The 12591-nt window shown below is 37.5% G+C and overlaps 1 protein-coding gene across 1 annotated transcript in view; it reads right to left on the bottom strand.

Annotated features, from left to right (window-relative positions):
- The window catches only part of DDX10 (DEAD-box helicase 10), a gene marked incomplete at both ends in the record, with an annotated part of 164747 nt that overhangs the window by 130220 nt on the left and 21936 nt on the right, over window positions 1-12591 (bottom strand). Inside the window, one exon of the mRNA XM_079547406.1 lies at window positions 5975-6076. Within this exon, the coding sequence (XP_079403532.1) occupies window positions 5975-6076 (102 nt within the window). The remainder of the gene's footprint in view (window positions 1-5974; window positions 6077-12591) is intronic.

Below are 12591 nucleotides of genomic sequence, written 5' to 3'. Positions count from 1 at the left end.
TATTCCCAATTTCCTTTATCAAAATGGAAACGTGCAGTGGCATATTTTTTACTGTTCACAGAACTGTGTTTAGCCAGTGTACCACAGTGCATGCAATTATCTGCCGTAACTTAAGTTAGCATTGCTCTTTTCCCATCTCCATGTTCTTCTTACAGCCCCCAGTGCCAATCACACACCAACATTCAGCTGCTGCTGAGCAATGGGTGTGTGCCCATGGCCAGGCCAGGCTCCACAGTGAGAAGAGCCAGCACCACGACAGCTCAGGACGGCTGCAGGATGAGCTGGGCCAGGATGCACACAGCCCACACACTGGACGTGTCCGAGCTGCAAGGAAAATGAAAGTAAGGCAAAACCAGCTGCAGAGCTGCTATGCCAATGACTGACACGATGCTGAAATCAAAATGCAGGGCAAGATCCAGTTCCCACTTAGCCCGCTGCTACTTATTTTCTACAATGATTTGTCGATCATGAGAATATGATCCATTACTTTCAGGATACAATATGGCTCTGGGGCTTCAGGCACAAAGGACAATAATCTCAGGCAGGCTATAACAATTTTTTGAATGCACACTGATTTTTGTTTAAGTTAAAAGGAAATATATGGTAGTGTAAATCTAAGCAATGTTTAAAAAGTGCAAGTTGCCCCAAGCACGTTCTGCAGTTATGCATTTGCTAATGAATGAGTCAATTTGCAATCCCCAAAAAAAAGTTGTAACTCTTGGATGCTCTTCTCTCCAGCACTGCATCAAGAGAATCAACCACTGCTGTTTCTGTCTTGCAGTGGGATTCCAAAAATACAAAAGCTAGTAAGCGGATTTTGGTTTTAATGAGTTTGTATGTTTCATTCCAAACAAATGAAACTCCTTACAATAATTATAGGCATGTAACTATGTGAGGAGACAAACCTAATAAATCCAAACACTTAATTGATGATGTACGAGCTCGCCTGAGCAATTAAGAATCAGCGAGCTAGAATCCACTACCAAAAGCATAGGAGAGGAATTTATTGCACTGTCTGTCATTTTAACTAGGTTGTTTTTTCCTTCTCTTACTCTGTATGTACTCAATTTATAATTAAAAAGTAATATAACTTTCTAGAACTGCACTTTTGCCCAGCAGCTGCATAAATGGCCATTTGGCCACTCCTGACTATGTCATGATATACACATAATTTCAGCTACTTCCATCTCAGACCATATCTGACAGCGCTCTATGAGTTTTCTGGCCAACACTCATTCTTGTTTTTCTCTCCTTCCCCTCATTTTTAATATCAGGATACAAGCGCTGCTCTAAGTAGATACTCTGTCTTCTCCATCTTCCCTGAAGTGCAATTTAAGCAAAACAATTAAATCACCACCAAAAACACCATGCTGCCAAATGATTCCCTAAAACAAGATGCTTTCCCTTTACCACTCACTGGGTTAGAAGTACTCTGCTTTAGACACATCTGTGCATAGCTTTAGTGATGAACATGCTGTCAGCACAGACACTACACAACAGGCCTCAGCAGATTCTCACCCACAGAAACATCTGCACTTTCCTTCTTTCAATGCAACTTCTGTCTACAAAAGCTGTATTGATTTATTTTTATAAAACATACAAAATTATTCTTTCAAACATGTAATGTACACACCTTTGAAACTCAAGCAACCTGGTGTAGAGGGAGGAGTCCATGCCTATAGCAGGGGGTTGGAACGAGACGACCTTAAAGGTCCCTTCCAACCCCAACCATTCTATGATTCTATGAAACTGTGTGAAGCAGCTGATAAAACATCCCTTTTAGAGAAAATGAGAAACACATAAATAATGTTAAACTGCACAGTGTCAGCAAATTGGATACTGAACCACACACTCAGCATACACATCACGCGGACACACGGTCTCTGCGCTGTGCAAGTCAATTCCAGCCCCCGTCACTTTGCTCCTATCGCCCCTTGTAAGGATTTCTGAGGAAACAGGCAGTGAAGCTTCATTTCAGCAGCATGCAATACATCTAAGAGAAAAGCTGCTGGTTAAACTAAGAAAGAAAAAAAAAAGAGAAAAATAATGGTCTAAAGTTGCTGACTGTAAGCTGACTGTACAGAGTAAGTCAGATATCTTACCAACACCTCTTTCTTTTACTTATTTTAAGAACTCCCAAAACCAGCATCTGAGCATTTAGATGGTAATTCATCCAATGCTGAACCCTCCAGAGGGAATGCTCATATGAGGAAGCCTCTAAGGGAGCCAACGCAAAGATCATATTGCTATTTTGTTAGAAAAGCTTTGCTCACAGATTTTAATCTTTAATGCACACGTATTAATAATGTTTAAAAAGCAGACTTAAGAGGGTTTGGATTTATTTCATGGTATAGTCTCAGTATTTCACCCAGGTTCCAAGCAGCAGCAATTTTTGCTCCATGCTCTCAGTGTGGAAGTTGGCTTCCTGTACAGCAAGGACAACATCCAAGCTGCAGAGAGGAGGAAGAGCTGGGACAGGGAGCGGCTGCACAGAGCTGGCAGCCTCACACAGCACAGCACGTACAGCTGGGGGTGCTGACACAAATGGATATTCATACAGCACGGATGGCTTCCAGAAGGCAGCAAGTTTTAATGGATTCCCAAGTATTAAAAATACCATTATATAGAATCAGTATCCAAGTATTCTCCACCATGAGACACAAAAAGCAGAGCTTTTTTCAGTAATTGCATTTTTATCCTAAGACTGAAGCTAGCAGTATTTCACACTGGATATCTACAGAGCAGCTCTTCCTTGGGTAAAATTTTCCAGAGAGGCAAATTTAGCAAGGATAACTCCTTCAGAAGCAGCTTTTATCTAGTCAACAAAATTACATGCAATGAAGCAATCTCAAGGTACTATCAAAAATCATTTCAGTTTACATCTAAAACTTTAAAGTTATAGACCGATTATAAATATGCCTATATAACATTTAATACTTTCAGAGTAGCTTTCTGCTTTATTTGAATACCACTACATTTATTATTGTATATTTCACAGTTTCTCTTGCTCTGCTTTAACAATGAAGAAACGTATCATTAAAAGCACTAACTATAAATTTGCAGCTTGTAGTGATTAGAGAAGACTGATTTACTGTAACAGGCTCTACAGGGAGCTTGGATATGAAATTCAAAGTCAGGAAAAAAACCTTTAGCCTTTTAAACAGGTATTTAGGAAAATGAAAGATTCACCCCATGAATTCTGCAAATTATGCAACTTTTAATAGCCCTACATAAACAAAATGAAGAAATATTAATAGCTGTTTGTAGCAAAACATTCACTTAGACTGCTGTGGTTATACTGCTGGTCCTTGTAAGGTGCTACAACGCTTAAAAGGAAAAGAAAACAGCAGATGTAAAGACATCTTACAAATTACAAATGTTGTCCACATCCGGTTGTGTTTTTTTTTTTTTAATGAACAGCAGCGTCAAAAGAAAACTTCAGCAATTAGACTTTTAGGAGCTGCTTGAGTTTGTTTTTACAGTCCTATCAAAAGATGTCTAACATCTGAGATTTGTGCATATTCCACACAGAATTGATAACCACATCTGCCCAGAAATGGTGTATTTCACTGGCTGCTCTGCAGTCAGTCTGTTAGACAGGAGTAATGCTTGCAAAGAATGTTCAAAGAAGGGCAACAAAGCTGGTGAGGGGTCTGGAGCACAGGGCTTATGAGGAGCGGCTGAAGGAGCTGGGATTGTTCAGTCTGGAGAAGAGGAGGCTCAGGGGAGACCTTACTGCTCTCTGTAACTGCCTGAAGGGAGCTTGCAGTGAGCTGGGGTCAGCCTCTTCTCTCGTGTAACTGGTGATAGGACCAGAGGGAATGGCTTCAAGCTGCGCCAGGGGAGATTCAGGCTGGATGTTAGGAAATGCTACTTCTCTGAAAGAGTGGTCAGGCACTGGAACGGGCTGCCAGGGAGGTGGTGGAGTTACCGAGGTGTTCAAGGAACGTTTGGACGTTGTGTTGAGGGACATGGTGTAGTGAGAACTATTGGTGATGGGTGGATGGTTGGACTGGGTGATCTTGAAGGTCTTTTCCAACCTCAGTGATTCTGTGATTCTGTGCAAGGACAGTTTGCCAACCACTAAAATTGAAGCAGTCCACCTTAAAACTTTAAATCTGCAAAGTGCCACGTGTACATTTTTCCACACAGCAGAAATGACAACTTGTGTCCAGGATTGCATATTTAGAATTATTATATTTAACTTCTACATTAAAAATGACAAAAAGCATCGAAAACAATCAGCAAAGTCCTGCTCACAGCTCGCAGCCTTGTGAAGCTGGTTGGTGCACTCAGAATAGTAAGATTCAGTAGAAACTGCAGTGATTATCAGTCTGTGATTATCAGTCCAAGCTTTTGCTTACCACCTCCATAGCAGCAGACCACGTGCCTTCCTCTCCATTTACAAAAACAAATTAAAGTTTGTGAAGCCACTATCGTATCAAGTTGCAATCGACTACATAATCCTAGCTTACCTTAACGCACCCTATTATTAAATGTACAATAAAAAAGCTAAATTAAGAAAGTCTTGCTCAATAGATTCTAATGACAAAACCTGAACTGCAGCCACTTGCATTTCTTAATTCAAATAATTTTGTATTGTAAGCTGTAAGAAATCTCATCTAACAGTAAAAGCAGCAGCCATTTCTTACCTTCAATCGTTACATTAGAATTCAAAGAATACAGTACGATTTTTGGCTAACCCAAAGGTTTAAGTGCTAAGGTAATAATAGCCACTTAAAGTTTCACCCTATCTTGTGTTATTCTCAAAAACAATTATTCCACCAAGATTCTCTGCATACAACTAATTACATTTCAGTCTCAGATATTTTCACCTTCAAATCATGCCTTCCCAAAAATAGAACAGTTCTAACTGTTCTTATCTACTGGTATGGAAATTATTTCCTACCTCTCATCCATCTTTCTCTTGATTTATTCAATCATTTTTGACATGAGGTAACCCCATCTACACAGGTTTCCAAAATGGAGTCCAGCTCACAGTGTATTTGCTGGTTTTCTTTCACTTTTTTTCCTACATTTCCTTCTGATTCTGTTTTTCCTTCTGAGCTACCAGTGGGCTGACAGCACCAAAAAACATAGTGCTGCTAAGGAAGAAATTATTTACTTCTTTTTGTGTTCTATTTATTACTTTCAGAGTTAAGGCCTTTGTCTTTCCTACAAGTGTATTACGCCGCATTTAACAGATATTGGAAATAAGCTGTTTGTTTGTTTTGCTTCTTTTTTTTCCCCCCAGCTCTTTCAAAATCAGTTTTCATTGGTACAGAAAGCACAGAGCAGGTCTTCATTAGTATATTCTCTGAAATATGAGAAATCATCATTTAGTAATGCTTTTTTTCAAAAAAAAAAAAAAAATCTTGTTCATCAGGTAACTGATTCAGAAAGGCCATGACAAACTGGAGAAATTCTCCAGAAGTAAGGAAGCTCCAGTCAAGAGAAATAAGAATGATAAATGGTCTGAAAAACATTACAAGGCAAGATTAAAGAAATTGTAATTATTTAATCCGCAAAAGAAAAGGAGATAGTGTGATAACGTTCAGCTACATGAAAAGTAGCTGCAGAGAGTATGAGAATGTCATGTTCCATAAGTTCCTGGCAAATGATTAAAGAAATATTTCACATACATTTACTGTAAAACTTATCAGACACTTGAGAAAAAAGCCTTAATGACAGGAACTGCTGAGTATAGATGAGATCACTTGGGAAAACGGTATAGATATTCACTGGCAAATTAAACAGGCATTCAGTGTAATTTGTATGGCTGATCCCATCTTCAAGAAAAGGGCTGGAATAGGTAACCTCTCAAGGTCTTTTCTTCTTCAATAGTATCAAAAGCAAGTCATCTCCCTTGTTTGTCCAATTCCAAGCAAATCAAGCATTTGACTTCATCACTGTTGCCATACTCATTACACACCATACCTGAGGAAAGGTAACAGATGAGCCATTAGTCACTTACTTTATTTCATTGACGGGTACTTTCCTCTGTGCCAGCTGTTCTACCATGCCTTTTTCTTCTGAGGGCAGCAGCACTAACAAAGCTTCACCACCTTCTTTGTACCTATCCAAAGGGAAAAACAAAAAATGTTTTCAACAACTTATGAGAATTACATTTGCTTCCTTATTAGTAGCCCAAATATCAGACAACCATCCTCATTCCAAAAAGGGAAAAGCCAAACCAGTTAAATGACTTGTCACTATCTCCACGTGGTTTCAAAATTACAACTTGAGTTCTATATGCCTGGGTCTAAGACAAGAAGTCAGAGCAGAGGATCCTATTCTTTCCTAGATTAGAAATGTTTCTGTGGTAATCAAATGACGCTTGATCAAATATTACAAGATCCAGCTACTTGCATTCATACTGTACAATAGGAAAATCACAACTCTTGGTACCACCAGATTCTCCTTTGCACACCTACAACTATAAGAATGTAGCATTAGAAAAGCATTAAGTGCTTTGAAGTCAAACAACTACTTCTATTTGGATGTTGAACTAAGACTACTTTTCTAAAAGATCATAGAGGAATTACTGTAACAGAAGCATTGAAACAGATTCAGTTATGAGCCACAGCCTTTTACTGTGTAGAACAGCTCTAAACTGACAGAGGTGCTATGAGGCAAATCCCTATGCAGAAGCAGATGATAAGCCTGCAAATGGCCACGGATATCAGCAGTCCATTTGTTTGAAACAAATATTTTTCATTTCTTTTTAACATCATCTTTTATTTACTAACTAAACAGAACTTTGGTGCCTACTCCATTCACAGTTGTCTTGCTGGTAATTTTTTTTATCCAGCTCAAACATAACTGGTTTATCTTTTCTGTTCACCTTTATTCCAAGTCTGTCCCCGCACCAATACCTTTCTCTCTTCTATCCCCTATCCATCCAGTTCCATCTTGACATTACAATAATCTTTGGCTGCTCTTACTCCAATGCATTTTCCTGTTTGGTCTCAACTCCATTGCATACAGTTTTCTCCATCAAAAAAACCCACAGAATTACAGAATCACCAAGGTTGGGAAAGGCCTCCAAGATCACCTATTCTAACCACACACCTACAACCAATAACCATCAAGGAAAAGGATACTATACAGACTGTCAGCAGAAGTGTAGGAGATGTTACTAGTTCGCTTTGAGTGAGAAAGCACAGAGAACAAGACTATGACGAGGTACGTCACATAACTTCCTAAGAAAAATTCCAGTGACAGAAGAAATCACCAGCCCAGTCCTTGTGCACAGAAAAGGGAAAAGAAACGCTGTGTAAGAAGTGATGGAGTCAGACAGCTTACTGGAGCCCAAAGAGTGCAAAAAAAAAAAAAAAAAATCCTAACATAAAGCAAATGACAGTCATACCATTAGCTGAAAAACCATTTCAGATGGAATATATGGAGCCCACATTTCTCTAGAAGTATAAACAGCTGGCAAAAACAGAACTACAAAACTGTTTGAAAACTATAAACACTATCTGTCACAGTATAGTAAGCAATGCAAGCAGCAACAAAATCTGCAGTTAGAACAGTCTGACAGCTCTTATTACAGTTCTGCTTTCATTTGATGAATTTGAAACATCACAACAAGATGTTCTTGGGTGACTTTTATTTCTTTTTTTTCCTTCAATGCTACTATACACAACAGGTTTGGGAACCAAAGATGATTTTAAAAAAATATCCTGCCTTTAAAAATTTTTACAAAGATTTTTCATAACAGAAATTTAACCCCTGCATTCTAGATTTTGGTTGGATGTCAGTGGGAAGTTCTTTACTATGACTGTGGTGAGGTAGGCTGCCCAGAGAGGTTGTGGATGCCCCATCCCTGGAGGTGTTCAAGGCCAGGTTGGATGGGGCCCTGGGCAGCCTGGTCTAGTATTAAATGGGGAGGCTGGTGGCCCTGCTGTGGCAGCAGGGCTGGAGATTCATGATCCTTGAGGTCCCTTCAAACCCAGGCCATTCTGTGACTCACCAGTAACATAGCTAACCATAAGCTACTACTGACAAAACTTCCCATGAACTCTTGGGTCCTTTATACAATAAGTAATTAGGGCTGGGAATGACTTGTATGTCGAGATCAAGTTCACTTTGTAAGAAAGCTCTACTTATTTTAACCTAACCAAATTCCAGACAATACTTCAACAATGCAGGCACAAATCAGATGCTGCCTCTGCAGCATCTGAACAAGCAACAGATTCCTGGAAAGCTACTGAACTTCAGAATCCTTTGCATTTTAGGTAGAAGTTGATAATCACAATTCCAAGGCAGCTAATTATTCATCACAAAGAACTTTAGGCACCGTTAAAAATACAAGAAAAACAGTTGCTTTTATTTACCCAAAGCTTGTATGAGACAGAAAGACAGCCATGATATCACTACCAATAATATTGTCATCAACTCAGAATACAGAGCAATACACACCCTTTGTCAAGTTCCATCATAATGGATGCTATGACAGGAAAGGATTCACAAAAGATTTATGAGAATGACCAGACATCTGGAAAGAATACCTGCCTAATCTCTTGATAAATGAGGAACACTTTCATCAAGGCAACAAGAAGTCTCAATGTTACCATATGTATACACCTAGGTAGGACAGTCTTTGTAGAATACTTAAAATATAGTGAATGGAAAGAAGTGGTTTGGACAGTTCCTTGTTTCCAGCATTTCTCACCTTTGAGTGCCTGACTTAGCATTCTTATATTTCTGCTTAAATATATTTCTTATATTCAGCATGCAACACACTATGCAACGCCAGTGCCATATAAATCATGTAAGAAATTCCCGTCACAGGCCAATGAAAGAAGACACCCTCTCTGAAAGCCACCAACCTAAACTCTAGAAGAATACAGAGCAGGAAATGTTCTATCTCGATTTTTCTTTTGTACCTTTTCTTCAGTATCCCCAAGGTCATTCTCAAAACATCAAGCAGGATCACATGAACCTTCAAGCTGACCCTTGAATGGTGTGAAATAAGGGCCTTGTGCTGTTAGCGCTAAAATTGTATATGCTGTGTCAGTTATCCTTGTCAGGAAGCACAAGCTCAGGAGATGTAATTCTTAAGGCATATTTACATAATTCAGAAAAAGAAAACATACATTCAATCTGAATCTATGGACAAAGGTAATTTCAGTGTTTAACACTAAGTTCTGTATAGCCTTTACATAAAAATTGTTATTTTCATAGTTATTAAAAATGTTGTTATTAAAAATAAAAAAATTTTTTTCTTTATTTTGCTGTAGTATCATCACATGAAAAAAGGCTAAGAACAGAGGTTTTGAAACCTATACTATTTCATCTTTTGACCACTAATGAGAAAAACAACGGAAAAAAAAAGGAAAATTAAAATATTTTTCAAGGATGACTTCAAAAATTTAGAGGGACTCAAAGACTTCCAGTAACTATCAGTGCAGTGCAAATGCAACCCTTTTCCTCACCTGTTTTGGGAATATCCACTCTCAAATATTTAATATTTAATTATTTAAAATATTATTTAAATATTTTAAATAAATAAATAAATAAATAAAAATATCATTTAAATATTTAAATATTTAAAAATATACTTAAGGAACAGTCTTTGCCCATTTATATTGGGAATGCAATTTAATAAATTAAAACAGATGGTCTAATATTAACACTGATCTTTAGACTCAAGCATGAAAATGGAATAATCACAGTGTTGAGTAGGCTGAAAAACAAATGATCTTAAGTACAAACTAGAAAGGTTTGTATCAGTTTTATCTCACACAGGTGTTGAATTACCAAAAAAAATGCAGGCCTATCAAAAGACGTCTTCCTTGGGCAGAGTTTTATCTTGTTCCTGGAAAAGAACAACTTGTTAATGTACTAATGAGAAAATTATGATCCTAAAGATAATCACCAAATGAGAGGATGTGTTAGAAAGCTATCTTTGAGATACAGCTGACAAAGCAGCCAAGAGCTGGCCTCAGCTACAGCAACTCTTCAGCACAAGGATTACTTCTACAGAGAAGAACATAACTAGAATTTATCCCCATCCTGCTGACTGCAGTCTTTACGCTATCACCAAAACCAAACAACTGTCTTAAAAGATGAATTCATTTGATGATTTATTATTTGCTAAGTATGTCCCTACACTGTACTGGAAAAAATAAGTTTAACCCAAAGTAAACCAATTTTCCCAGCTGTTTACTAATTGACAATATTAGTCATCATACTTTCAAGTGATCAACCAAACAATTCGGGGATTAATCTTTGCCTTGCGATTTTAACGGTCCCTTAGTATAGCACACACTATTCATTCAAGTTCTATAGAAAATTGCATCTCACTTGCAAAAAATCTTTGAAAATAATGTTCACGTACTTCTAGTTCATCTATTTATTCACTAGAGCCTGCTGACTGTGAATACTTATTAAAAGACAAGTAACTTCTTTGCAACTCTATCCTGACTTAAAAGCATGGAAGCAGAGACAAATCATCACTAGCACTATAAAGCAAAGGGTAGGAGTGATGTATTTATACTGAACGCGGGTTAGAAGACAGTTTAAGACTAGCAACAACTGATGGCCAATTTGCCCTCCACAGAAAGTGTTTTTCCTCATTCTCTTGTCAATGAGTGGTTACCATGCTATTGCTTCCTTCATAGTTAATGCTAACTGATAGCTCAAAATGATCTTTAGCAAAAGTTTAAGGTAGTTTATCCATCATGACACAATCTTTCCTTTTGATTTTATTTACTTACTGTATGAAACTATATTTCTTCCACAATTCTTTCTGTTTCTTTGCTAGGGAAATGGTGCTCTTGGTAATTTTTAACTATTTCTCTCTACTTACAGTTAGCCAGTATTGCATAGTCCTAAGTAATGATCTTATTTCTTGCTCAACAAACTTTCAGATGAAGGCACAACTACATGCCTGCAAGGAGGTAAAGTCTCATAAAATTTTTGAAGAGAAAGAAAACCAGCAGAACAAGTTTAAAAATCAAAACTTTGCTGCATATTATCTCATAAGGACCCAAGTGAAGCATAACTACAGTTTTACAATAACAGTATATGATTCATACCTAATAAACTAAATTACTGCATACAAAGTGGTTTTCAGTAACATTCCTGTTGTACCACCTTGCATCTCGGGGAGAAAAGTAACGTGTATGGTTTGAAATCCAAAGAAGTTGGTAAATAGGTTCTGAGCTTGTGGTTAGCTCCTCAGAAAAAAGCTGAACGTTTGAATCAAATTAACAGACTGCAGTTCTAAATTTGACTGATTTCAGAAAGATTCTCTAGCTGGGCTTTACAACCAGGCAGCATCTTATTAGTATTTATACAGAACGTCACTGCCTGGTATTCATATGACGATCGAAATCTAAATCTGCAAAGACATTAAGTAAATTTATGAGTTTAATCTTACTTGTTTAATAATTTAGCTCTGAGAATCTTTTTTATTTTTTTTTTCAAACTCAAACAAAACCCAAGAACAGTAACGGTAAAATTCTTGGCAGCAGGAGACGCACCCTCACTGATCTGGAGAAAATCACCAGGCCTACTCCTGATCTGCATTTTCAGTAGATCAGCCAAAAACACAACAATCATACTTCACATAATAAGGACTACAATAAAAGTGAAATGAGTCAAGTTTTACTATTTCTAACACATAATTTGTTCCTAAATTATTCTGAGTTCCTTGATAAAATTGCTGCAGCGAAGGGAAAAGCATTTCACTAACATACATGTTCATCTGCATTGCACTCTTTTTATGTAAAGCAACAATATAAGACATCTACCAAAAAAACCACAAAAAAATGTCAAAACAGAGTTTTATTCTGAGAAGGCCCATTTCAACCTGATATTCATATGAATAAAATTGCTAACCCACATGCTCTTCAACAAAGAGGAACTCATATCCATATTTATCCCCTAAGGCCTTCCACAGAAACACAGTAATTCACAGTTTTGTTTTAAAATTCAACTATTAAATCTGATTATACAAGCTGCCATTTTAAAACATTTCTTAAACAAAATTACAGCTTTAGGTCTCTCATATTGGGCTCAATTCAGGTAAAACTTTTTATGCTACCTTCAGGCCTTCTCACACAAAGAGGATTGGTGAAATCTTTAAGCTTCAGAACAACAAAAAAAAAAAACTTTATTCTCCAAGCCCAAGAGCAAGAAGAGTTTTATCTATTGTTCATCACATCTTCTATACAATGAGTTTCTTCCCTACTGTGGCAATGTCATTGAATTTTTTCAAGAGAGAAAAGAGCACTGTAAACAAATACACTAATATCAGAATTTCTGTCCTTTCTACATGATCAAGAGTCTCTTTTCAGAACAGGTATTTTTCTTTAAAAATAGCATTAATGAGTACTTCTAAAACTGGGCTCTGCCACCTAGAGGGTCTTACCAACACAGCCCAACAAGAAAAATTACAACTGACCAGGACGTCTGCCTGCTTTATACAGCTGAGTAAACACAATAGTGTAGGACTGTTTTCTGAGTAAACAGTAAATTAGACTGCATCCCCCAATGGTTTCTGGCTTCAGAGAGAAGAGCTCTTTTCCGTGGGCTGCAAAAAAAATCAACACACAACAACAACAAGTGAACCAGTTTCAC

Source organism: Tetrao urogallus (genome assembly GCF_951394365.1).
Source record: "Tetrao urogallus genome assembly, chromosome: 1".
NCBI classification, from domain to species: domain Eukaryota; kingdom Metazoa; phylum Chordata; class Aves; order Galliformes; family Phasianidae; genus Tetrao; species Tetrao urogallus.
The sequence above is the reverse complement of the archived record's forward strand: the minus strand, read 5'-3'. Positions and strand labels throughout refer to the sequence as shown.